Source organism: Sorex fumeus, unplaced genomic scaffold (assembly GCF_029834395.1).
Source record: "Sorex fumeus unplaced genomic scaffold, SorFum_2.1 ptg000110l, whole genome shotgun sequence".
Lineage (NCBI taxonomy): Eukaryota > Metazoa > Chordata > Mammalia > Eulipotyphla > Soricidae > Sorex > Sorex fumeus.
The window spans coordinates 1,413,152-1,440,634 of NW_026606167.1; the positions used below are offsets into that span (position 1 = coordinate 1,413,152).

The 27,483-nt window shown below is 51.0% G+C and overlaps 1 protein-coding gene and 1 non-coding gene across 2 annotated transcripts in view; one reads left to right on the forward strand and one right to left on the reverse strand.

Annotated features, from left to right (window-relative positions):
* The window catches only part of AHRR (aryl hydrocarbon receptor repressor), a 47,900-nt gene extending 26,882 nt beyond the window's left edge, over positions 1 to 21,018 (reverse strand). The window contains exons 1-3 of the mRNA XM_056135092.1: positions 20,957 to 21,018; positions 15,906 to 16,087; positions 5,003 to 5,100 (exon numbers count right to left, since the gene is read on the reverse strand). Coding sequence (XP_055991067.1) covers positions 5,003 to 5,100; positions 15,906 to 16,087; positions 20,957 to 21,018 — 342 coding nt within the window. The remainder of the gene's footprint in view (positions 1 to 5,002; positions 5,101 to 15,905; positions 16,088 to 20,956) is intronic.
* Positions 1,486 to 1,620, forward strand: LOC130043032 (small nucleolar RNA SNORA70). Its single transcript, XR_008795305.1, has one exon. It is a non-coding gene; the product is annotated as a small nucleolar RNA SNORA70 (small nucleolar RNA).
* Positions 21,019 to 27,483: the final 6,465 nt, after the last annotated feature.

The following is a 27,483-nucleotide window of genomic DNA, read 5'->3' on the forward strand; positions in this document are numbered from 1 at the left end:
TGTGTATGTGTGGATCACAGGTTGGCCATCTGAGAAGACACAGGAGAACACTGTGGAGAGGAGCTTTTGGATGAAGCTGACCAGGCTGTCTACAACTAGATCAAGGAACAACTCTGTTCCAACCTTACGCGGCAAGCAACCGGATCTGTGATGCATGGCTGATCCAACACACATGGCTTCTAAAAGCCCAAGGCAGAGGACTCAGAAGCTCAGGGAGGCCTAATGGCTGCTCTGAGAGAAACAAACCCAGAGGCTTGTCATTCAGCTTCATGGCGCAGCTGCTGATAGAGTCTGTGGTAGTGTGGCTGGGACAGGTGCAGCTGAGGGAGGAAGCGTGCAGACTCCTGTGAAAAACTAACGGCTCAAAAGTGGACATTACTCAGGGTCTCAGGAAAACACCTAATCTCATCTCAGTAAGAGGAGCTACCAAACGTGGCAAGAGAAGACATCGCCCCTGCAGGTTTGATGGGGCATTTCAGTGGGAAGAGAAGGAACTTTGGGGACCAGAACCTCAGGCCCAGGAGCTGCTGAGACAGAGATAATCCACCACACAGACTCTGAGCAGTGCCCACTGCCCACCAGTCCAGAGGGATGGGTGCATGCAGATGTGACTCTTACAACTGATACCACACGTGGGAATGGCAGAAGAAGCCCTGGGGTTTAAGCTTCTCTGTCTGACACTGAAAGTGGGGTTCATATGTTCTATTCCTTAGAGCAGCATTTTTCAACTGGTGGTCATAAATATTCCAAGGAGGCCACAGGTGAAAATGATGTAAATGAGGAGCTGTGGCACAAAACTAGGGGGCCAACCAGTAGGATGGGGGCACAGGGATGAAAGAAGGCCAGAAGGGGGCCATGACTGAAAAAAGCCTGAGAAACACTAGCTTAGAGCAACAATTACAAACATAATTAGAATATATATATACAACCCCAAATTTATAGACTAGAACAGAATACTAAGAAATATTCTTGTTTTAGCTAAGAAATATTCTAATCAAAAGGAAGACAAGAAAAAATAAGACAGGAAAAAATATTGAACTTAAACACTATAAAATCACTTCACTGTATGGAAATGACCTGAATACACCAATTCAAAGAAGGACATTGTCATCCTGAATTTTATTTTCCTGTTTTTGGTTTTTGGGCCACACCAAGCAGTGTTTACGGCTTACTCCTGACTGTGCTCAGGGATCACTCCTGATAGGGCTCTGGAGATAATATGTGGTAGCAGAAAACGAACCCAGATCAGTGACATGAAAGGCAAACGTCCTCCCAACTGTACTATTGCTCTGGTCCTGGATTTTTTTTTTGCTTTTTGGGTCACACCGGGTGATGCTCAGGGGTTATTCCTGGCTCTGCACTCAGGAATTACTCGTGGTGGTGCTCAGGGGACCATATGGGATGGTGGGATTCGAACCTGGGTCGGCCGCATGCAAGGCAAATGCCCTACCTGCTGTGCTATCGCTCCAGCCCTGGTCCTAAATTTTAAAATTAACAACTGTATGCTCTCGGACCTGTGGGGCCCAGTGTGCAATGACTACAGACCATAAGCAACCTCCTCAGTAGTGTCCCCAGCCTCTGGTTCTTGTATGGGCTGTAATAAGGAACGTGGAGACAGTTCTTTGTCGTGGATGTTCTTATTTGTTCTCATACTCACTGGCCCCAAACAGGTATGCAGGAGCCTGGCAGAATAACCAGGGTCCACATAGGCCAAGCCATCATGTCCATCCGCACCAAACTGCAGAACAAGGAGCATGTGATCGAGGCTCTTCTCCCTGGCGTGTTCAAGTTTCCTGGTCTCCAGAAGCTCCACATCTCCAGAAAGTGGGGCTTTACCAGTTTAATAATGATGAGCCTGAAGACAGTGGGACTGATAAACAGTTCATTCCAGTGACTGTGGGGTCAAATACATCCTCAACCCTGGGCCTCCGGACTGGTGGGCACTGAACTCCTGAGAGCCTTGGAGCTGCCCCCTCCAGTCTCTGCTCCCCACCCCAGCACACAAACGCCCCATCCCAACCCCACAATAAATCCTATTTCTTAACAAAAAATTGATTAATTAATTAGCTAAATAAAAATAAAACAAATAACTGCGTAGTGGTGAGAGCAACCACACTTAGAAAGAGTGAGCCACTGAGAGATGAGTAGCTCATTCACCCAGAGACTCAGGGTTTTTGCTGGCATGCAGTGACTATAGAACGTGTGTCTCAGACTCCAGGGCAGCTCCCCAGGTGGTGATGGTAGACGGGGCCATTTGCAGGGAAATGTCCCTCAGGAAGAAAGCACCCACCACAGAGCTCAAGGCATAGAATGGGAACTTGGGAGGTGAGAGGACCAGGGCAGAGCCACGGTTAAGTTGGCAGCACTGAGTGCAGACACGCATCCCAAGGACAAAGAAGCTTCTCCATGCAGGTGGGCGGGACAGCACTGGCTCCCAGGCCCTCATAACCAGGCACTGTTGTGCAGGGGGTCTCCCGGCAGGGGGTGCTACCAACACTTGCCCCAGCCCCATCGTGGGGCTCCAGACCACATCCCAGAGGTGATTCCATTTCAAGCTGCGGATCTCGGGTGCAGGTTAGGATGACACAGAGCAAAGGTCAGAGAAAACAATATTTGTATCTGGAGAAAAACAAACCATTAATAGATGGCTAACCAAGGGAAGGAAACACAGATCTCCAAGGAGAGAAGAGTCTAGTCACACAGACAGCCCATTTACTCCTGATTCAACAGGTAGAGGTCAGGCAGCACCATCCTTCAGGACACAGCTGCTAATAGTCACACTGGAACAGCCGCAGGACTCAGGCCTCCTAGAACATCCTTACAGAGCTCCACCCCTGCTGGCCACTAAGCTTAGGATACATTTCAGGAGGAAACAACAGTGATTATTCCATGTACTCCAGAAATATTAGAAGATTCAATGGTTTCACAAAGCCTTCAGAAAACTGCAAAAAAACATTTCTCATGAACACAGGAAGCCCCATAATACGTTAGCTGCTTCAACCCAGCAATATAAAGTGAGATCCTAGACACACTAGCTGGCTCCACTTTGGGCCAGTGGTTCATGACACTCACACTATTAACAGACTGAAGAGAAGACTCAATGAGCATCTCACCAATGCAGACAAAGTGTTTGCCACAACTGCGTTATCCATTCACAGTATAAACTGTCATCTCCCGAAGCATGATACTGTCCCAAATGGTGCCGGAACAGTCCAGGGCATAGGAGCAGTCAGAGACAACTGGAGGGTGCTTTTCTCTCACAGAAAGCTGATTTCTAGAGGATGCTGAGTGGTGAAAATTTTTCTGAAAGGGGGCAGTAGGCCAAATAAGTTTTGGAAACCGTGACTCAGGAAAAAGGGAATAGAAGGGGGCTTGGGGGGAAATTCAATCTAAGGCATCTACAAAAACAGCAAACCTAAGCTAATATATTTTTCCTTTGCTTTTTATTTCTGACCACTGCGCGGTTCCCAGGGGCTATTTCTTACTCTGTACTCTGGAATGACCGCCCAGTAATGCTCAGGCATATGCAGGACTGGTACTGAGGGAAGGATACTTGTGCCTTACCCTGTCCTAGCTCCCTGGCCTTGCTGACATCATTTGAAACACTGATTCCAAAGATCAGGAATGGGCAAAGCACATCCACTCCCACTCTACACTGCATTAAATCACAAATGTAATGGGGCAAGGAAAGTAAAATACAACGATCCAAAGGTAGATGCACTCAGACATGATCGAGTATGTACAGATTATCACAGACTCTACTGAAAAAAACTCCAGGAACCACTGGGAAAAAATCCAGCAAGATACAACATACAAGACAATCTAGAAAAAATAGAAAAATTAATGTATTTATACATGCTAGCGATCAAAACTGACATCGAACAACAGCTTATAATAACAACAAAAAGGTGAGATAACATCAAAAACTTCCAAACCAGTGTGGAGGAGGCAGTCCATAGACTGAGGGCTCCATTGGCTGCTGGAGTGACACCAAACTGCTTACCAATGCTCACCTAGCTAGCAGATGTCTATACAAAGTTAGACAAAGTTGCTAATTCTTCAGGTGGCCTATATGTGGACAGCTAGATGAGTGAAAATTAACAAAATGGTTTTGAAACAGAACAAAAAGGTTGAAGTGCCACAATTTGATTTCAAGATGTGCCAAAAACTTCAAGATGTGCAATGGAGACTATGGGGGCTTCTGGGCTTTACACGTAGTTGGGTTGCTGAGACAGGAAAGCCACTCTCTGTCCTGTGGAGCCTCACATGTGTGTGGAGAGTGAGATGCTCCATGGACCAGGGGATGATAATCATGGTAAATAATTGAGACCTGGCAGGTGCTGTGGGCACAGGCCCTGTGTCTGCTCCCCCAACCCAGCTTGAGCCAGGCATAGATGTGGGGCCAGGAGCCATGAACTCAGAACTGCAGAGAAGCAGAGATAATCTCTGTCATCTCTTAGCTGGGAGAGGAAAAGCAGGCTCTACAAAGACCCCATTCTTGCCAGAACCTATCTCTCCACGAGGCTCTGCAGAGAGAAAGAACAGACATGCCCCAAAGGAGGGGGACAGTCATAACCTCAAAGCCAGCAAAGGAGACCAGGAGACAAAAAACAGAGGATAGTACAGTGGGTAGGGTGTTTGCCTTGCACATGGCCAACCCAGATTTGATACCCGGCATCCCATATGGTCCCCCAAGCACCGCCAGGAGTAATTCCTGAGTACAGAGCCAGGATAACCCCTGAGCATCACTGGTTGTGACCCAAAAAGAAAGAAAGAAAGAAAGAAAGAAAGAAAGAAAGAGAGAGAGAGAGAGAGAGAGAGAGAGAGAGAGAGAGAGAGAGAGAGAAAGAAAAAATGTTCCACAGAAGAAAGCAAAGCACTTGGGCCACACCCTTCAGGGTAAACCTTTCTTGGCTTGTTCAGCCAGCAGGTGGGCCTGTTTGTTCCCTGAGGGTGATGACCTACCCTCCAGTATGGGGTCCCGACTCTGGTGGGGGCTCACCTCCAGCAACAGTCTTCCTTCCTGCACAGGGGTCCCTCTGGAAGGGTCTCTGACTCCGGGTGAGGAGGCACTGGCCCACGGCCCCTTCTCCTGCAGTGCTGTAGAACAAAGCGCAGGAATTGGCACCTGCCAAGCCCTGTCCCTGCCCTTTGCACTGTCTCCCACAGGGCTGTTTCCCTCAGCCCTACTGCACATCCTGCCCAGTCCTGAGGTGTGGGCGGGAGGATAGGGGCTCAGGCTGCCCAGAGTGGGCTAGCGTGACACCTGAATGTCAAAATGGGGTCTGATCTAAGCACCCCTACATCTGCTCCCCAGATACCACTGCTCCCTGCTCCTTCCTGAGACATCCCGACCCACAGTATCTCCTCAAGACCAAGCACAGGTGGGACCTCACAGTCAGTGCCTTGGATCACCCTTGACCCTGTGCCCTCCGCTCACCTCTCACTGGCAGCCACAGTGCCCTGTCCTCACCTGGACAATCCCCACACCCAAAGTCTGACCTCACCTCTACATTGTGGTGGAAATTTCAGATGTGTAGGACTCTTTCACATCAGACTGGAAGTCCTTGCTGGAGGGACCCCAGCCCCATACTCAGCATTACTCAGTACTTCCAAATCCTGCTGAAAGCAGTTGGATGTCTCAGGGATGCCTGACAGGAATGCTCTAAATCAGAATGGCCTCACTTTTCAGAGTAGGCAGATGGGAGGTGCTGCCCACTAAGGGAAGGACCTGATAGGTGCAAAGCCTTCTCTGTGCAAGCTCATCTGCACATGACTGTCTATGCAGCCTGTCTGTGCAAACCTATCTGTGCAGACCCATCTGTACAAACCCGTCTACAGGTTCTTCTATACAAGCCCATGTGAGGACTTATCTGTGCAAGCCCATCTGTGCAGACACATCTGTGTAAACCCATCTGTGCAAGTCCACTTTTGTAGAACCATCTGTGCAAGGCCATTTGTGCAAGCCTGTCTGTACAGACTTGTCTTTGCAAGCCCATCTGTGTAAGCCAGTCTGTGCAAGCCAGTCTGTGTAAGCTGGCTCCTGGTGTGGAGAGAACAGGCAACCCTTAACTCCCTCTTTCTAAAGAAGTGGCTCTGTGCACTGGTGCCGCTGCATCCCTGCAGGATGGAGCGGCACCAGTCACAGGACACCCAGGGATGCTCAGCCCCACCTTTTAGCCCTTGCCTTGACTGGTCAATAAACTTGGGGCTTCAGTGTCTATCCTACTGGTCAGAGAGCACCAAGACTGCAGCACCAGGTCCAAGATCAGCTCCAACATCTCCTCAGGATCCCACCTCCTTTGGACAGAGACCACCAGGCCAGCAGAACCTCTTCTCTAAAACCTCTGTGCCAGGAGAAGGCAGCCCTGGGGTGAGCCCAAAGGTGGAGGTAGCTCATCCCAACTGCTCATACTTCTGTCTGTTTGTCCTGGAGTTTGTATGTCTCCTTCCCTCTTCTGCCTCCCCTTGCACAGAGTCACTTCTGAACCTGCGTGAATGTCACAGCAAAATGCTTCCCACAGAATCCTACTCCAGAGCCAGCTCACTGGGGTCCCTGGGCAGAGATGCAGGGGACCTCTGCCCCCACTACCCCATTGATATTTTTAAGGCAAGGGAGACCTGAGCTGTGGGGGCCAAGAGGGGATCCAATCCCTGGTTTTGTCCTTTGGACCCAGTTCCCACGACATTGCACCTTGAATTCAGACCTGGCCTAAGTGGAGCACAGGGGTCGAGGCATCAGTATCCAGAGGCTAATGTCCTCCAGTGATCCTGGTCTCACAGAGGACCCCGGTAGACCCCTGTAGACCCCATGTTCTAATCATCCTGGAGGAAAAGTTCCACCAGCCTTGGGATGCCAGAGATCAGGGTCCTAGGCTTCCACAAGGCCTGGCCAACAGCCCACCTCTCCTCCAGAGATCCAGTAACCATGGGTGATGTGGGGACTCAGAATACCATCATCTGCCCACCTTTGGGTCACCAAGGCCTCCCATGAGCAAATTGAACCCCAGGATCCTGTCCCTCATTCCGCAGTCTCACAGCCCTCCAGCTCAAAACTCCCCATGATCTCAGACCCCATAGATTCCCTAGGTCCACTGACTTCCTGCCCCTAAACCCTGCACCTCACAGCCTTGCAGCCCCACAGTCCATGAGCCCCTCAGTCCCTCAGCATTGCAGCCCCATAGCCCCTTAGCCCCTCAGCCACACAGCCTTGCAACCCCTCAGACCCACAGCCCCTGAGCTCTGCAGTCCCTCAGCCTTGCAGCACCTCAATACTGCAGCCCTTCAGGCCCATAGCCTCTCAGCCCTGTAGTCCCTTAGCCCCCCAGCCCCCAAACCTTCAGTCCCTCAGTAACCTAGCCCCGAGATCCTCAGCCCTGCAACCCCTCAATTCCATAGTTTCCTCAACCTTTGCAGCAATGTGGTTCTCCAACTATGCAGGTCATGGCCCCCAGATCAGTTCCTGGGAATCTGGGATAGAACTGTCCTGTAAGCTCTCTCTCTCTCTCTCTCTTTCCTCCCTCTCTTTTTGTGCCTCTTTCCCTCTCTTTTACTCTTTCTCCCTCCCTCTTTCTCCCTCTCCCTCTCTTCCTGTCTCTCTTTCTGCCCCCTCTCATGCTTGGTCCCCTCTGCCAACCCCACAGATGGTTCTGGGAGGGGGCTCTAAGAGGAGGCATCACCCCTGTTCTCATGCACAGTGAGGCCTCATCTACTTTCCACCACCTCCCCTCCCCTACTACGGAGGCAGCTGACCCCCCAGCCTTGCGTGCTGCCCCGCACCCCACTTCCCCTCCTCCGCACCACATTCCTCAGCGCCCACAGACCTCCCCATGTCACGCGATGGGGCCTCAGCGACAGGCGCCTGGAGCAGGGCCAGCCCCTCGCGTGCAAGCAGGCGCCCCGCCCCGCCTGTGGGAGCTGGACAAGCCGCTGCTGTCCCCGGGAGGGAGTCGGGTCGGTTGGGGGGAAGAGAACCAGTGCTGTCCTGCTGTTCTGGGATCCCAGAGCCTGAGCAGAGTTGGGGGCAGTCCAAGCCCTTGTAGACCCCCAGGCCTCCCACCTGTGTGCTCTGGGATTCAATTGAAGTTCATCTGAGGGGTGTGTGGGGGCTCTGGAGAGGAATTTCAGCCCTTGGAGGAGCTCTGTGGAGTCCCATCCTCTCACCAGAGGACTCCTCTATGGCAAAGGACAAGCCCACCACCTTTGGTCCAGGGCCTCCTACCCCACTGCTGGCCCTGCCTGCCCCCGAGTCAGCCTCCCACGGCCCACAGGCTATCAGGCACCCCTAGGGCAGTGGTGGGGTGTCAGGAAGTTCATACAGAAGTGCTCACTTCTGTAAAGGCTCAGGCTCTGCCCACGGGTTCCCTCCCCAGCTCAGGTTCCCCAGGAAGCTCCATTCAACCATGCTTGAGGGTCACTGTTGAGGCCAGATCAGGCTACCCACTCATAGCCATGGAAGGTAACCAGAACCAGAGACCCTCCTTTTGCTGCTCTCTCTAGCACCCTGAAATGTTCCCTAGAAAGGCTAGTTTGAGGACTGACAGTGAGCACAGTGGAGTCGGTCCCACACAGCTGTGGGGTTGGGGGCTGAATAAAAGAAGAATTGCATCCCCCTGAGGTTCAGACTGGGGTCAATTGCAGCTGGAGGTCCTCTGTACTGCATCCCTCACTAGGAGAGATGTTTCCTTCACAGGAGACTCGGGCAGAGTGCCTCAGTGGCTTCTTGAGTGTCTGGCATTGAGGGGTATCCAAGTACTCTGGAGGAAGATCTAGAAGGCTTCCCTGCCTCTGGCTGCCTCTGAACAGTGATGTGATATCCAGAAGACAGCAGCTACTTTGCTCCCCATGCAGGTGAAGCCAGCCCTTTGGTGAATGGACAGATGGGCCAGAACATGCAGACTTACTGACGGTGGGGTGCAGGAAGGTCTCCAGGAATTGGGCATGGGACTTCTACCCCTGATGGTAATTGAGAAAGCAGCACAGACCCCAGGGAACACTGGCCTGATCCTGGATTCTGACTCTCTGTAACACTGGAAGAAAACTCCTGCATGCACTGCCTTGCCCTAGACCACATGGTGCCTCAATCTCTACTGTGCTGCTATGGTCGCACTCGATCAGGGGTCACCTAGATGGGACCCTCCTCTAGCTCTGTACTGGCCATGCTGGCCCATGGCTCCACCTTTGCTTCCCACTGACTGGTTGCCCTGGGTCCTCAGAGGTCCCACTTGGCCTGCCTGTCCCTCTGTATGCAGAGTGACACGGAGTACATCCTCACTACTGCCCATGAAGGAACTCCCATTCCAGGGGCCCTCAAAGCCTCATGAAGTGAGGACTTAAGATGAAGGGGGACACCATGGTCAGCACATCCACACATCTCACATGTCCCAGAGGCCTGTGCAGAGGTGTCACAAAGGTCCTCGTGTACTTAGCACTGAGAAGTGCTGTGGACAGAACTGAGCCCCCAGTTGACAGTGAAATTACTCCAGCAGGTATAGCTTTTGGAGGGGATTAGCTCCAGGTTGAGATTAGTGCCCTAGGAAGGATCCCCCACCTCCACACAAACACACTTTGTTCACCCTTTCTTCTATCATATGTGGGACCAGAGGCAGCCAGACTGGGGCTCTTTTAGGATGTGGGCAAGGAAAGGCCCCTCACCCATTGCTGGTGGGATTGTTGATCTGTTCAACCTTTTTTGGAAAACACTATGAATGTTTATCAGAAAGATAAGACTTGAGATTCCATAAGACTCAGTAATTCCATTTCTGGGCATCTACCCCAAGGGTTCAGAAATGAAGGGGATCATGCTATGGGACTGGGTTCCCTAGGATGGGACATTATGGGATCCAGCCCACATGGATTCTACCCTCAAGGGATCCAGTCCTCATGGTGTTCAGCCACATGGGATTCTGCCTTCACAGGATCCAATTTTCATGGGATCAGTTTTTATGGGATCCAGCCCATGCTTGACTGAACCTATACTTAATTCTGTTTCATGGGACAAGCCCACACAAGATCCAGCTCACATGAGATTGAACTTCTTGGGATCCAGTCCACCTGAGGGCCAGTCCTTACAGGACCAATGCTACATCTTGCTCTATGACTTTCGACCAAATTATGAGCAGAAACACTTCCTTGAGTTGCTAAGGCACAGTCCAGTACTGATTTAATAACTCCAGAACTGATCATATAGACCCAATATGGTCCTACATGGCCCTAGTACTGAATAAATACCCAAAATACTAGCCCAGTACTGACCAGTACTGACCATCTAGTCCAGTACTGACCACAAAACTCAATACTGACCACATAGCCCAGTACTGAAAATACAGCTCAGTATTGACCACATAAGCCTCAGTATTGACTATAGCACAGTAGCAAAAATATAACCCAAGACTGGTCATGTAGTCCAGTACTGACCACATGCCCCAAATGTAATTTCCCCAATATTGGCTTTATTGCAAGAAGGCTTGCTGTGCAGTCTTCATGTGTTGAGACATGATTTATTGACCAATTTTTCTCACTATATCAACAAGTTCCACATGGTTTGAAGAAATGTGAATTTTGTGGTTACCGGTGTGTGGTGTGTTCTGTGTCTCTCTTAAAGCAGCCCTTTACTGCACTGTTGAAATCCTCTATAATCTTTACTGTTTTTTATTAATTTGATCTATTAACTACTGTGAATTATTTTAAATCTTTCTCTTGATGAGTTCATGTATTTTTCTTATAGTTCTGTTCATATCTGTTTTATACTTTTGAAGCTGTATTACTAGAGGCTCACAATTTAAAACGAAGTTACTTGCTTAAAGAGATGGCTCTGATCATTGTTACAGATACTGTCTGATCCCCAGCAAGGACTTTAACCCTTACTCCTTCCCGGGTGTTTCGCAATATGTATGTTTTTGTGCACATTTTCATCTTCTCTTAGCCTTTGAGCATGGGTGTGATCCCAATAATTCTGATCTCAGCTGGTGTGTTGGGTCCACTGACACTGAGCGGAATCTGTGACACGTCTGAAATTCTTGGCTTTTTTTGCTGTTGCTCCACCCTATCATGCTTCTTTTGTCCTCATTTTTGTCTTTTAGCTTTTGGTTTATTCCCCCCTTTATTTAAACACCATGGTTTATAAAGTTGTTCATGAAACATTTGTTTCAGGCATTTAATATCCCCAAGACCAATCCCACCATCGGTGTGATGTTCCCTACTCACTGGCTCCATTTTCTTAATCACCCCCCAAGTCTGCCCCTTAGCCAGTCCAAAATGATTTGTTTTATATTGCTTGCTCCAAATAATGGATAATGAAATTGTTAAAATGTACTTCAGTAAAAGAAAATTTGTGAAAATTGTTATATCTCACCATGGGGTCATTAAGTCATTGTCTGAGAGTTTACTAAGCTGTTCATTGCTAGTTGAACCTTCTGTGTTAATGGTTTTGTTTATTGGGCTTAGTTGGTTTCTATGTTACTTTCCATTTAATTTGGTGTACCCCTATGAGCTGCAGGTTGACTTTAGGTTGACCTTGCGACCACTCATGAGTGATAGCACAACGGTAGGGCGTTTGCCTTGCATGCAGCCAACATGGCCGACCTGAGTGCGATTCCTCCGCCCCTCTCGGAGAGCCCGGCAAGCTACCGAGAGTATCTCACCCGCAGGGCAGAGCCTGGCAAGCTCCCCGTGATGTATTCGATATGCCAAACACAGTAACAACAAAGTCTCCAATGGAGACGTTACTGGGCCCGCTCGAGCAAATCGATGATCAACAGGAGGGTCTTTACTTTTACTTTACTTTACCCCTATGAGAGTGTCAGTATTGTAGAATTTGAGGTGTTGAGTGGCAGCATGATTCAGAAACTCCAGAATATTTAACTGGGCCTGGAGTTCACACCATGGTGGTTGTGTGCTGTGGGTGTGGCTGCTGGAGCTTCTGCAAGTACAGGAGGGTTGGGGGAGGCTGCTTGTCTCCACTCTGAGAAAACCCCATAGTTCTCAGCCTGAAAACTGGTGTACCTGGAATTTTCAACAGTTTAGGTCTGCAGAACTCAGTCATGAGGTGGTGGAGTCTGGCTGTTGGTATGGCTGCAACTGTGGGGTTTGAGTGTGGTTATTGGGGCATGGTGGGGACTTGGCCTGCCCCCTTCTGGGGGCACCCCAGACTTTTCATCAAGGAGATTGATGTACTCATGTATTTTTGTGGCTTGTTGATCTCTGCCAAGATTTAAAGGTGAATCTGTAAAGCTGGGCCAATGAATGAGCTTTTATGGCCATGGTTGTGGGATGTGGGTTATCTTTTCTGCTTTTGTATGGTTGTTTTCTTATGTATACTTTTTTTGGTTTATTGAATCACCATGAGTTAGAGCATTACGAAGCTGGCTGGATTTCAGTCATACTATGTTCCAACACCCACCCTCCACCAGTGTACATTACCCAGAACCAATATCCCCGGTTTTTCTCTATTTTTACACTTAACCCTACTTCTGTTGCCTTGATTATTATCATAGAAATGATCTAATCAACCTGTAAAGTCCATTAACCCAGAACCCCTGGATGTACTTGGAGCTCCTCTCTCACTGTGAAGGCTTCAATGGTTGAGGAGCGACTTCCTCCTTTGTTCCTCCAGTGCCTTTGTGGTTGTCACTTTACTTCAGCACCTGGTGCCTGCTTCATCCTTTTCCCCCTCAGTATCTTGATTTTCCCTCCTGGTCATCCCTTCTTTCTGCAGGTCATCCCTTCTTTCTTTCTTTCTCATCCCTTTATTTCTCCAGTTCTCTATGTGGCCTGTCATAGGCTCTCTGCCTCTTCACATCTGGAGATGCCAAGCAACCCCTAATTTCTGGCTGCCTCACTGATGGAAACTCAGGTCAGGCCCTGCCTGCTGAGCTGCTGGAACAGCAGGCAGGGGCTCAGTGCTGGTCATTGCTGGTCTCAGAGCCTTGAGGCTGGTCTGTGCATGAACTAGGATGTTAAGGTGGAACTTTTCCATCTGGATTTTGCTGAGGCCCAAATACAGCAGGCAGAAACTCCACCCAAGTCTAACACTGAGGCCTAAAGCAAATGCTGTATAAGCGAGTTCTGGCACCCCAAGAGGGCATGCTCCCTCCCCCTCCTACACAAGCAGCCCCTGAGGGCCAGTGGGCATGCAGGGCACCTCTGCATGCACAGAGCCCAGAGCCACTGGACATCTCTACAGGCAGCCCCATGTGTGTGAGGTGCAGGATCCTGTGAAGAGATGGGACCTCCACAGCCCCAAATGGCTAGTGAGTCCTCTCTCAGGAGGGTTCACTTCAGTGTTCTCCTAGGATGCCCGTGTCAGGGAGTGACTCCGGAGGCTGCTTCAACCCCGACACAGGTTCCCTCAGATGCTCAGGAAACAGAATTCGTGGCACAGGATGAAAGCAGGACTCAGGGCTTAGGACACAGGATGCAGGACACAGGGCTCAGGATGCAGGACATGGGACACAGGGCTCAGAATTCAGGACATGGAACACAGGGCTCAGGACATGGGATGTGGTATACACGGCTCAGGATGCAGGATGTGGGACACAGGGTTCAGAATGCAGGACATGGGACACAGGACTCAGGACACGGGACACAGGGCTTGGGATACAGGAGACAAGGCACAGGACTCAGGATACAGGACATGGTTCTCTGCAGCCATAGAACACTGGGACAAATCACTGTACCCTAGGACAGAGACACTGGCTGCTGCCACTCATCCCTACCCCCAGGGCCCAGTCAGGGAGCCAGGACAGTGTGGGGCTGGTGCAAGGACAGGAAGATGCAACTGAGCTCAGACTAATGCTGGACTGAATGTAATGAGGCTTCCGGTATTGTCCCTCAGGCCTCCAGGCTCTCACTACAACTAAGGGTCTCTCTGCTCCCTATGAGGTCATCTGCCTGTGGCCCTGAGCATGTCCCATGTCCTGTAAATCTGCTTACCCCCAGCCTCTGGCCACATACTCCAAAGGTTGTCCAACATCAACCCAAGGATGAGTATGGCTGCTCACTACCCCACTGAGCTGCAGTGCTGGGTATCCAGTACAACCCACAATCACAAGGGCTCCAGTATAATCACACCCCATGTGCTCACAATCATGGGGGCCCTAGCACAATCCACCTGCACATGCTCACAATCACAGGCTCCCCGGTATGACCACACCCCATGGGCTCACAATTACGGGACCCCAATATAACCACACCTCATGTGTTCACAATCATGGGCTCCCAGGAGATGAGACTAGCTGACCATGGTCACCCCATTTGTACTGCTACACCCTCCATGCCTCCCAGACCGCAGATGGCCACTGTGTCTGACACCACAACTTCAGTCTCAGAACTGTGGAAAGTCCCTTGTGCTGTCCTCATCAAACACCTGCAGAGATGTCCCCTGGGAGCCCATGGCTCTCAGGCCCAGGGTACCACTGGCCTGAGACTGCTGTTTTCAGGTTAAAAACTGTGTCACCTGAAACTGTTTCCGGCGGTGACAGAAGCAGGAAGACTTCCAGCCTGCAAGTGTTCTCTCAACGCTGTGAGGACCCATAACCAGTGCAGTAATCCTGTAGTCCTAACTGGCCGACCAGGGACCACATTTGTCCCATGGCATCCCCTACTCAAAGAACTATCAAGTAGGGAAGAACCAAGAATCCACGGCTCAGGCAGGCAGAGGGACAGAGCAGAGGTGGGGACACAGGCAGGGGACCAGTCAGAGCAGAGGCAGGGGGACACATGTAGGGCCCAGTCAGAGCTGAGATGGGAGAACACATGCAGAGCCCAGTCAGAGCAGAAGTGGGGCCCAGTCAGAGCTAAGATGGGAGATCACACACAATGCTCAGTCAGAGCTGAGACAGGAGGACACACATGCAGGCCCAGTCAGAGCTGAGGAGAGAAAAACACATGGGGGGGCCTGTCAAAGATGAGATGGTAAGAAACAGCCAGAGGCCCAGTCAGTTCTGAGGTAGGAGAAGGACACATGCAGGCCCATGGGTTTGGGGCATCAAGCAAGGAGACACATACGTTTCCACAGGGTCAGGGCACTGCACTGTGAGGGGCACACGTAGGGGCCTAGAGCTGAGGTGAGACAGATGCACAAGCCCCCAGGATTGGCAGTCCTGTGGGTGAGAGATGTCAGGGTCAACTGCCAGCAGGGATTCTAGCACTGATGTTCCCTGGGAGCCAAGGGCACTCAGGTCCAGGATCCCACCACCTGGGAGTGCTAAGAACAGAGGGCGTGGATCAAGGAGGTTGGGCATGCTGAGTGCAGAAGGGGTTGATAAGGAGAGTATGAGGGTACTGAGTACAGACAGGGTGGATCAGGGAAGTATGGGGGTGCTGAGTACAGACGGGGTGGGTCAGAGGAGTATGAGTGTTTTGAGCAGGGCCACAGCAAAGCCAGACCTAGGTATGCACGGGGCAGAGGGAGGCTGTGGGGGGATTCACACAGCAGTGCTCCAAGAGGCATCCAGTCAGAGATCTCAGATGCAACCCCACAGGAAGAGACAGAGAGCAGGATACCCCCACTGATAGCTATGGACAGCTAGGTGAAACAGTGTGATCCTCATGAAAATGCTTCCTTGCCCTGGCCATCCCAAGAGTAGCCTCTGTACCTAGATGTCCTCAGCATCCACCCTCTCAGGAACTTCCTGAGACTGCCTGCTTTCAGGAGCTCTTGTTCCTTCCCCCAGTATTCTCTGAGACAGCAGCACCCAGCCGACCTGCCTCCAGGTGTTCCAGGTGCTGTCTGTAGAACACAGCCCAGGTGACATCCAATGACACGGTAAGACCTGGGTTCCCAGGTGAGACTTGGGTTCCAGGTGAGACCCAGCAACACAGGTGGGACCAACCCCAGGTGAGACCTGGGCCCAGATGAGGCCTGTCACGTAAGACCAGGACCCGGGGAAGCTTTGAGCACCTACCTTGGAAGAAGCTTCTCACCCTGAGGTAGCTGACACTGAGGCGCAGCACAGAGAGCTTGTCCAACTTGGAGATGACATCAGGAGGAAAGGGTAGCAGGCTGGCCAGGTGGTCCAGCTCAGCATTGAGGCGGTCCCGGTGCCGCTTGGAAGGGTTTGACTTCTCTGCCTCCACAGTAGGTCTTCTATGGGAGACATCACAGTCAGACTCAGGCTCCTGGCCAGTACCTGCCTGAGTGCCCACAGGCAGGGCTCAGACCTACTGCTACACATACCCAAAGGGCTGAGACTAGCCTGAGCCTAAAGCCAGATACCAGGAACATTTGTCCTTTGAGTGAAACTGTGAGATCCAGCTTATCTCTGGGTTACTTCCCTAATGCAGTCTGCAATATGATCCATGTAATTTTGGGGAAAGGGAGCAAGGGAGGGAAGAGAGAGGAGGGGAGAGGCGGGGAGGGTATTTAGGCAGAGGGGCTGGCAGGGAAAGGGACCAGAGAGGAGGGGAGGGCAGGGAAGTGGAAGGGCTTCCCTGAAGGGCCATGCTGCTCAATGGTTAGCTCGTCTTGGGTTTGGAGGCTCCTGGGGTTTTGAGCACATGGGTTTCTTGCCCAGAGATTTTTCTGTTTCCACTTAAAATGTCCCTTGAGCAGTCTGCACAGTGTGGAGAAATTGCCTCTCTGTTCTGTTTTAGCACTTTGGGATAGACCTGAAGCTGTAGGCCTGAGGCCCATGCAGTTACAGGAACCTGTTGCCCCCATCTCAAAGCAAAGTCTATTTCAGTGAAACCTATTTCTGCTTTGAGGGACTCACTGGGTACTGTGCTCCGTGGGTACTGTGCTCAGTGGGAACTCTGCTAGTGGGTACTATGCTCAGTGGGTGCTATCTTCAGTGGAGTATTTGCTCAGTGGGGTACTATGCCCACTGACTGGCTGGGAGAAGCACCCCTTTTGGTTAATAGAGACCTGTCGCCTATCCAGAAAGCAGGAGAACACAGGGGGAAGGTGTGGGTCCAGCAGGGAGAGGCAGTGAGAGTCAGGCCTGTGTATAACCATAGAGCAGAGGGCAGTGAGCAGCACATCCTCAGGTGGGAGCAGAGTGCACTTGTCAGGTGGTACCCAGGTTTGAATTTAGGCCCTGGCAGAGCCAGGTATGTGCCCCCGCCCAGAACCATGTCCTCAGGCCTGAGACTGAATCTCTTTTGTGATAGCAAGTCATCCCCAGACCAATCTGGAGATTCAGTCTCAGTGGAAAGCCCAAGAGGACTTTTCCAAACAAGCTGCTGTTAGCAATCTGTGTAAACATGCAAAGGCCCTATCAGAATAGGCGATGACAAAGCTCAAAACTGGAGGATCAGGAGGATTCGAAGCTTCCTCCTCACTACAATAGTCAAGGTACTTGGGAATTAGAAAAAAAAAGAGAGAGATTTAAATGGAAGGTGCAGAGCAAGAGTCTAGGAACAGGCCCAGATTGCAGAGGCTGTTCGAGGCTTTCTCTGGAGAAGAGCCCAAGAAAATCAATGATTTACTGGAACCAACACTTGACCAGAGACAGAGTGTCCACAGTGCTGTGTTCCAGTCATAGGGAGCACAGCTGAGCAGATGGTACAGTACTGGTCACGAGGAGCACAGAACCTGTCACAGGAAGCACAGCTGAGTAAATGGCACAGCACTAGTCTCAAGGAAGCACAGAACCAGTCATGGGGAGCACAGCTGAGTAGATGGCAGAGCACTGGTCACAAGGAGCACAGCTCTAGTCACAAGGACCGTAATCCTGTTACAGGGAGCATAGCTGAACAGATGGCACAGCACCAGTCACAGGGAGCATAGCTGAGTGAGCACAGCATTGGTCATGGGAAGCCTAGCACCAATTGTGTGGAACTCAGCACCAGTCATGGGGAGGACAGATGTGTGAGCACATCACTTGTCATGGGAAGCACAGCACCAGTCACAGGGAGCGTGGCTGGGTGAGCACAGCACCAGACATGGGGAGCATAGCTGTGAGAGCACATCACTAGTCACAGGGAGCACAGAACCAGTCATGGGGAGCACATAACTGGTCACAGAGAGCACAGCACCAATACAGAGAGCATATCATTGGTCATGGGCAGCAGCTGCATCCACCACCGGCCATCCTGTGGCACTGACCTCACTCTGGAGACTCAGGAGTTCATGTCCTGTGTCCAGGAAGAGTGTCTGGTGGCTTCTTAAAAAGCTGACACTGTGTGACCGAGCTTTTCAAGAAAACAGATCTAGCCAGACATGCACAAGGCCAGCAGCTTCTTCCTAATAGTACCCTCATGCTCAGGCATGTCCATGGGCCCAGACCCTGTGCAGTCTGGTGTGAGGCTGCAGTTCACACTCCTCCCTGTGTAGAGGAGACCCTGGACACAGCATGAGAGACTGCTGGGCATGGAGACAGGGTAAGAGCAAGTCTGTGAACAGCACTCCAGAGAGGAGGCGGGGCTTGTGGTCTTGAGTCCATAGTCTCTGATGGGCATAGACATCAATCCAGCACCAACACGTGAAGATGTGCAGTCATGGGAGGATACTCATACAGAACAATGCGGGCTACAGGAGGAAGCTGCAAGGGAATGGTGTAGGAAGTTGCACATGGAATAATGCAGGCCATCGGACAAAGCCACAAGTGAAGCAGTTCAGGCCATAGGAGAACACCACATGTGGAACAGTACAGACCATAGAAGGAAGTCATAAGTGAAATGGTGCAGGCCGTGAGAGGAAGCTACATGTGAAATGGTGCAGGTCATGGGAGGTCACCACATGCTGCTGCATTGTTGGTGACCATGTGCTGTTCTGTGTACACCAAACAGCTGTAATCAAGTCTCATAGGATGCCACGTACACAAGGGGCCAGAGTAGAGCACTGTGCAGTGGGCCTTCCCATATACTGCATCCAGTCACGGTTTTCCTGTGGTAGCCTCAGCCCAGGAACCAGGCATCCGGGAACCATGGCTCCAGCTTCTGCTCATTCCAGGCCAAAATTCCTCTTCAAACTGTCAGTGGCTGCCACTCATGGAAGTCTGGGGAGGCCCAGAGCACCCCTGCATGACCAGTTGCCTGGCCTGACCCACAGCTGGGATGCAGAGAGGAACCAGGAGGCCTGTGGGCTCCAAGTCTGCAATCAAGCTTCAAAACCTCAAGTCCCCAGCACGACAACTCCTAAACATGTACCCAGAGAGGTGCATTGCACATGGACCCCATGCACATAGACACATGCAAGCTCCATGCACATGGACGCATCAGCACCACCCACCACCCCATGCACATGGACTCATGTCAGCACCACCCTCAGCCCTATGCACACAGACACATGTCAGCACCAAACACATGCACACATGTCAACACAGGTGAAAACCCTGTGTATACAAACACATGTCAGAACTATCCATAGCCCCATGCACATGGACACATGTCAGTCCCATGCTCGTGGACACATGTAAGCACTGTTTACAGCCCCCCAACATACATGGGCACATGTCCGATACCCACAATCCCCTATGCACTTGAACAGATACATGTCTGTGCAAGCCACACTCCCCCATGTACATGGACATATGTCTGTACATACTACAGTCCCACACACATGGACACATATATGTACAACCACAGTCCCTTATGCACATGGATAGGTAAAGGTAAAGGTAAAGGCCCTCCCGTTGATCGTCGATTTGCTCGAGCGGGCCCAGTAACGTCTCCACTGGAGACTTTGTTGTTACTGTGTCTGGCATATCGAATACTCTCGGTAGCTTGCCGGGCTCTCCGAGAGGGGCGGAGGAATCGAACTCGGGTCGGCCATGTTGGCCGCTTGTAAGGCGAACGCCTTACCGCTGTGCTATCGCTCCAGCCCTGGATACATGTTTGTATATATCACAGTCTCCCATGTACACATATCTTCTCATATCATAGTCTCCCATGTACATGGAGACATGTCTGTACACCCCACAGTCACCCATGTCCATGAACACATATCTGTATGCCCAAAGTCCCTCATGTATATGGACACACGTCTGTACAACCACAGCCCCTCATGTGCACAGACATACCTCTGTACACCCACAGTCCGTCATTTATTGGACATGGACATGAGTCTGCTAAAGCAGGAAAGGAGATGAGTTCAGACCCCACAGCTCACAACCCTTAGATACACCTCTGCACAAATGACCCTGGGCAAGTGCTGTTCAGGGACACTCTGCAGGTCCCGAGGGAGATGTAAGAAGCTCAGGACATTCTGTGTCCCCACCCCGGCTCTGACCCCCCAGTGGCATCGCGGCTACACAGGACAGACTTGGACATGGGCAAAGTGCAGAAGTTGCTCCCTCCAGTGAAGTGGGGAACCTGCCAGGGCCCTCACAGTCAGAGGGAGGGTGGCGTCTGCAGCCCTGGCTCTTGCTGTGGGCAGCTGGCTTCCACCCTGATGTCCTTCCTTGCCTTGAAATTCCTGTTAGAGCTACCCTTCCTTCCCCCTTCCTCCTCCCCTTCCTCTTCTCTCTCTTCTCCTCCTCCCCTTCACCTCTTTTTCCTTCCCCCTTGCTTCCTCCTCCTCCTCCCCTTCATTCCCCCCTCTTTTTCTTCTTTTATTCCCCTTTCCTTTCCCAGTTCCATCCCCACATTCTGCCCCCTTCCTTCCGGCTTCCTCCCCTTCTTCCCCCTACCTCCTCCCCTTCCTTCCTCCTTCCTTTCTGTATCTTTCCCTTCCCTCCTCCCCTTTATCTCCCCTTTTATCCTTTTACCTTCCCCCTTTTCTCCCCTCTTCCTCCTGTCTTTCCTCCCCTTCCCGCCTCTCCTCTTCTTCCCTCTTTCCTTCCTTCCTTCCTTCCTTCCTTCCTTCCTTCCTTCCTTCCTTCCTCCTCTTCCCCTTCTGCCCTCTCTTCTTCCCCTTCCTTCTCCCTTCCCTTTCCCCTTCCTTCCCTGGTTTCCTCTCCCTTTCCCCTTCCTTCTCCCCTTCCTTCCCCCGCTCTCATCTCCCCTCCCCTCCCCTCAGCCCTCCCTCCCTCCCTTCCTTCCACCCTTCCTTCCCCCATTCATTCTCCTCACCCACCGCTTCTGTATGGGTTTCCTCCTCCTCCTGCCAGCATACGTGCACTCCCCTGGTGGAATCATCCTCTAGGCAGAGAGACAGAGAGAAATAGAGGGAGAGGGAGAGAGAAGGTAGAGGGTTCAGACCCTGCAGCCTATGCCCCATAGGTGGGTGCCACCCCATTCCCTTCCATGGAGTCCCGGTTCTTACCCCCACTAGATAGTGAGGGTGAGCACTCCACCCACGATATTTCGACCCCCAGAGTGACCTGAGTGCCTATACCAAGCTCCTACATGGAGGCAGCCTGGGCCCTGGGAGTGGGAGTGGGGAGCCCTGTGAAGTTCAGGAGAACAGGAAGATGTGGGGGAACATCAGGAAGGGGTGGGAGAGCACTGGGGACCTGGGACAGTGTGGAATAGCATCGGGCAGGTGTGAGGGAGCACAGTGAGCACGGGGAAGTCATGGGGAGTACCAGGACCCCCAGGAGGATGTGGGGTAGCAGTAGGAGCCACAAGCAGGTGTAGGGAGGCCTGGGAAGGTGTGGAGCACCGGACATGTGTGTGGAAGCATGGAGAGCCCTGGGCAGATGTGGGGGTGCACCAGAAACTCTGAGCAGATGTACCTCAGGTGAGCCATAGGTGCAGGCTGTAGGGGGTCTGTGCAGGGATCATCAACCACTGTTCACCAAGGCTTGTGTATCCCTGGTTTTCTTTCTCTTCCCACCATTCCTGCAACCACAGCCCCCTCCTCTACAAATCAGCATCCTTTACAAATCAGATGCTGGGCTCAGCATCCCAGTGATGGCTTCTGCTTGGACCCTGCCCCAGTATCTCCCAGGTGACTGATTGCCATGGCCTCTATCAGCAACAATGTGGTCAGATGACACCGTGTTCCCTGAGGCACATTGAACCCCGTGGCCCAGGGGGATTGGGACATCAGAATCTTGATTTTTCCAACCCCCTACAGACCAGGTGCAACATCTGCCTTGTATGCATTCCCCAGCCCCATAAAGGCTGGACACTGAGGTAGTGAGCACCACTGCCCTATGCACAGAGCTGAGCCCGGCAGATATGCCATCATAAAGAGCAGTCATGGAGAAGGGAAGATTGACTGAGAGGGTCTGTCTGCAAAGCTCGGGAAATGCAGCATGATCAGGATCAAGAGGGGTACTATGGAAATACAGAGGGTCTTTCCCAAGAAGATACAGACCCCGGAACAGGACCTCAGGACACAGAAACAATGGGACCGTTGGGGATGCCAACAAGTCTCTTAGGAAGGGGAACAAAGCCAGGATGGGGCTGAGTTTACTCCTCTCCTGCTGCCCTTGCTAATACCTGCCTCCTCCGCAGGGCATCCGGGGTACAAACCTTCAACTTCCTGAACTGGTTGCAAAGACCAGGAAACATGCTGAGTGGGTTCTCCCACATCAGTAGAATAAAACTAGAAAACACATGGGAAATTCCAGCTATTTAGGAAGTTTCCCCCTTTTAAATAATGATGGGTCAAAGAAAACATTCTGAAGGAATGAAAGGGAAACAGAGGCGAGGGCATGTGCTGACAGAACTGATAGGAAATGCCAACTGAAGCTTGAGACATCCACTTTCAGCACCTGGAGCCCAAATCAAAGGAAAGTGTAGTTGGAGGACACATCAGCAGAACTGGAAGATGCTCCTGGGAAAGGTGAACAGAATCCATGACCTCTCATCAGATAAACACAAGCCACTGACATAGAGCTCATTAGCCCAGGGAGAGCTGAGACCAACACAGCAGGTTTTCTTGAAAGGTCCCCACCACAGCACAGTCTGACCTCACTGGGCTGCACATGGGAAGGGGCAGGTTGCAGTGTGGGTGCTCAGAACTGTGAGTCAAGAAAGGACCCCAGGTGGCTGCTGGTTGGTCCAGAATGTGTGGTCACCTGCAGTCAGGTCTGTGGGCACCTGGACTGAGATGTCCCCACCACACCAAGGGAAGATTCCTGGGGTCAGAGGTCCCTGTCCACGGTAGGACATTGTGGAGGCCAAGCAGAAAAACGAAAACATAGCCACAAATGCAGTGATTGAGAAACAGATCAAGTCTTTGAAAGATGCAAACTGTCACAACTCACCCAGGAAGAATCAGGTGACTCGTTTAGTCCTCTATCTTTTCCCCAAACAAAGCCCAGACCAGGAGGTCTCCTGATAGACCACTCAAGGAAGGAAGAAGTAACAGACTAGAAAAAATGACAGAACTGAAAATTGCCAATCCACTTCCAAGGTCAGCATTACACCAGTCCAAAACCAGACTTTTCAAGAAAACCTGGACCCATGTCGCTCATCCACAACACATAAGTACACATCAGACCCTCAAAGAGAGCCCACAGAGCTCTTACAAGGCAGTGCCACCAGGTGTGTGCAGGTGCCTGGTACAATGATTCTATCCTGAGAACTCAGAGAAATACATGTGATCCTTTCCCACCCCCCAACGTACAAACACACACACACACACACACACACATACACATACACACACACACACACCTGAGAGAAACTCTCTGGAGCCAGGAGAGGGATCCACGACAATGACTCAAATGCAAACTCCACAGTGAAGGATGTTTGCCCAAGGTCATGGAAACCCAAGGATGCCCTCCAGGGCAGCAGGGAAGACAGTGAGCAGGTCTCAGACCAACCTCTCGTCTCAGGATCACAGCCAATGACATGCAGACAGGGGCCAAGCACAGAAACACCGGCGCCCTCCACCTGCACTGTAACCAAACCTAGAAGGCAGTCCACACTGCCAGTGTGTGTGTGACCCACACAGAGGAGAAGTGGGAGACAGGAGAAATGAGAGCAGAGACATTCCGAGAGCTAAGAAGCCAGCCTGAGCCAGAGCCCACTGTGAGGGCAGGCAGAGGAATCTGGGGGCATCAGGAGAAAGTCTGTAGCTAAGGACTCTCAATGCTCAGGGTTCTGTGGTTCTACGGGACTGAGATGCCATTGAGAGCAGAATCAGGAAGCAGCAGGCCCAGTGTGGAGCTGGGCAGAGCAGACGGGAGTGCTGAGAGGAAGGTGCACTTCACCTTGCTAAGTAGCTAGCACTGGGAGCCCACAGAAGGGAAGAGGCTCCGCTAGAAGCCCTGCTGGGGCTGAGGGTGGGTACAGGGGCTAAGCACCACTGGGGCTTCCCCACACTCTGGGGCTCCTCACGAGGGCTTCTTACTGGAGCCTTTCCTCATTGTGGGCTTCTCACTGGAGCTTCTTATCACGGGAACTTCTCACCAGGGATTTAACCTCACTGGGTCTTCTCAGTGGAATTCTCACCAGGGTGTCTCCTCACCAGGACTTCTCACTGGGGCTTCTCCCTACCAGAGCTTCTCCTTACCAGAGCCTTCTCACCAGGGACTTCTCACTGGGGCTTCTCCTCATCGGAGCTTCTCCTCTCCTCCTCTCCTCTCCTTACAAGAGGCTTCTTACTGCAGCTTCTCCTCACTGGGGGTTTTTCTCTGAGTTTCTCCTTTTAGAAAGTTCCTGACTTGGGTCCTTGGCCACAGGGGTGAAGGTGTTCTTGCCAATTGTCTTGCTCTCCCTTGCTCTCCCTTGCTGAGAAACCCATCTGAAGGTTGCATATCTGTGTAAGCCTGAACCCCAGTTCTGGAAGGGTCACTTCAGAGTCTGCCTCCCCTCCACTGTGACCCCACTGCTGCATTAGCACTTCCTCATAATTAGTGCGAAAGTGCTGGAGGATCCCTTGCTCATGCAAGGTACTGAGTTCCATTGCTGGCACTGCACGACCCACTTCACAATGCTCCACCATGAGTGGCCCACAAAACACTTCTGCCTATGAAAGTCTCATGTCCAGTAAAAAATTAAGATGATAAAAGTTGATTTTTCAGCCCATGTATTTTATAGCTACTGAAACACTTCAAAGAAACTGCAGGTAGCGGCGTGTCTTTGAGTACCTTTCCATAAGCACCAGGCCACAGCTCCCAGTGGGATGCTCACACATATTCCAGAAGTGTCCCTGGCTTTCACCTGTGTTGAGGTGTTTACACAAGCCTGTGTAGGCTGAGTGTGGCTGAAAAACACTTGTGAAGTCCTGGCCTGGAGTGGTAGGGCATAAGTATAGAGATACAGGGGATAGGGTATAAGCTCAGTAGTTTAGTGTGAGAGGCCCTGAGTTTAATTCCTTGCAACAAATACGCACATACATACACATATACAGGCATAGGAAAGAGAATCTTTTAACAGATATCACTGGGACAAGCGTACACCAACATGCCATCATATTTTAAATGTTGGCCATAAAGCCCAAGTACAAGAGTCAAAGTTTGGAAAATTCTCAACAGAAACAGGATTATCTCACAGTAACCTTAAATTTGACATGAGTTCTCAGGCAGCACAAGCAAAGGAAAAATAAGTAGACAGAACCTCATTAAAATGAAGAATATGTCCTTCAAAGAATTCAATCAAGGAAGTGAAGACAGTCCACAGAGGGGTGAATATTCACAAATCATAACTGAAAAGGGCCTAGGATAAATGACAAATAGAGACTCACACAATTCAACAACAGAATACAAGCAAATATAAAGAAAGCCAAGGACTTATTAGGAATTTCTGCCAAAGAAGATAAGTAGTCCGGGGCCAGAGAGATAGTCTAAGGTAAGGTGCTTGCCTTGCACACAGCTGACCTATGTTTGATCCCCAGCACCCCATATGGTCCCCTGAACCTTACGAGGAGTGATTCCTGAGTGCAGAGCCAGGAGAAACCTCTGAGTATTGCTCAGTGTGGCTCCAAACACAAAAACATATATACAGTCAACAAGCACATAGAAAGAGGCTCAAAGTCATGAGAAAAATGCAAACAGAACCCACAATGCAGTACCTGTTCATTGCCATGGGGATTATGAGAAAGAAAGAAAGAAAGAAAGAAAGAAATTGGATGGGGGAGACAGCTTAAAACGTTGAGTGCACACTTTGTCTGAGGGACCCCCAAGTCAGTCCCTGACACTCCATGGTCCTCTTAGCACTGCCAGGAGTCACCCCCAAGCACCTCCAGAGGCTATGACCAGAGTATGAAAATCAATTCAACCATATACCACACAAATCACACCCAGACTCATAAAAGGAAGAAGCTTCAGGGGTTGGAAAGGAACATGTTGAGCTGTATTCATACCATGATGTATGTATTTTTTAAAAATTCTTAAATCAAAAAGAAAAAATTAAGACACGGGTGGGAGGAGAGCTCAAAGGGCTAGTGCACCTGATTTGCACACTGGAGGCCCAGGTTTGACCCCTGAAATGTATGATGCACAGTGTCTGGAGTAGAGCCATTAGTCAACCCCAGACAACAAGCCAGGAGAAGCCTTCAAGCACTGCCAGGTGAGGCTCTAAACACAAAAATGCTATCGAGGATGTGAAACACTGGGAATCTGCACTGTAGTGATATGTGAACTGGGTGGAACTGTGGAAACAGCCTGGCCAACTTACCATGTGAGTGCAGCTCCACGCCTAGGTGTATTAACGAGAAAACTGGAAACGTGTGTTCAAATGGAGACTGGCTCACATGCTCTGACATCGTCATTCACAGATTCCAGGATGCACACCCTCTGAGAGTGGAAAGTCATGATGGAATTTACTTAGCCTCAAAGAGGCCTGCATGCCTAGATTTGGGGGCTGGAATGAATGACAGTCACTGGGCAGGTTTACCAGTGAGTCCAGCAGGTCCAGAGCAGACAGAGGAATGAGTGAGAGGGCAGCCTGGAACTGAAGAAGGAGATTACTCAGTGTGGCCAATGTGTGAAGAAGTTAGTGAACCCCATCTTTTAAAAATGGGGAGTTGCGGCCAAAGCAATTGTACTGTGGGTAGGGTCTTGCCTTGCACATTGCTGACCTGAGTTCCATCCACAGCATTCTATATGTTCCTCCTGAGCCCCATCAGGAACGATCCTTGAGCTCAGAGCCAGGAGTAAGCCCTAAGTACCTCTGGGTTTGGTTCCCAAACCAAAAAATATTTAAAAAAATAAATACACAAATAAAAGGGGGAGTTACATAGAATGGGACAACATACGGACCTCAAACTTGCCCATAAATGTGAGCAGCATCTGAGGGGCCAAAGGGAAACGCAGGAGACTTGGGGGAGCTAGGAGGTATTTCCTGACCCTCAAGAGGATTTCAGGTAGAGGGACAGAGCTGACCCACTCCAGTCCAGAAGAGAGACCCCAGCACCTTAACCCAGGACTCTGCACTTGTTCAGTGCCAGAGCGGGTGGACAATGAGGGAGATAAACAGGGGCTGGGACCTTTGGGCAGGCAGTGCTGATCTCTTGCTCTTCAGCTGTCTCTCCCATGTCCAGACCCCATCACTGCACAAACTACATTCCCCTTTGCAGAAAGGCTCAACTTTTCATGGAAATAGCTGAGGAACTAGGGTCTCCAGAGCCTCAGCTCAGCTCAGACTGAAGGAATTAGCTCGATGCCTTAGCCAGTTCCCGGGTAATCACGTCTGAGTTCTGATGGGGGACCTGGGTCCATTCTAGGACCCTGGAGACAGGGGACCATGACAAGAGCAGCAGGC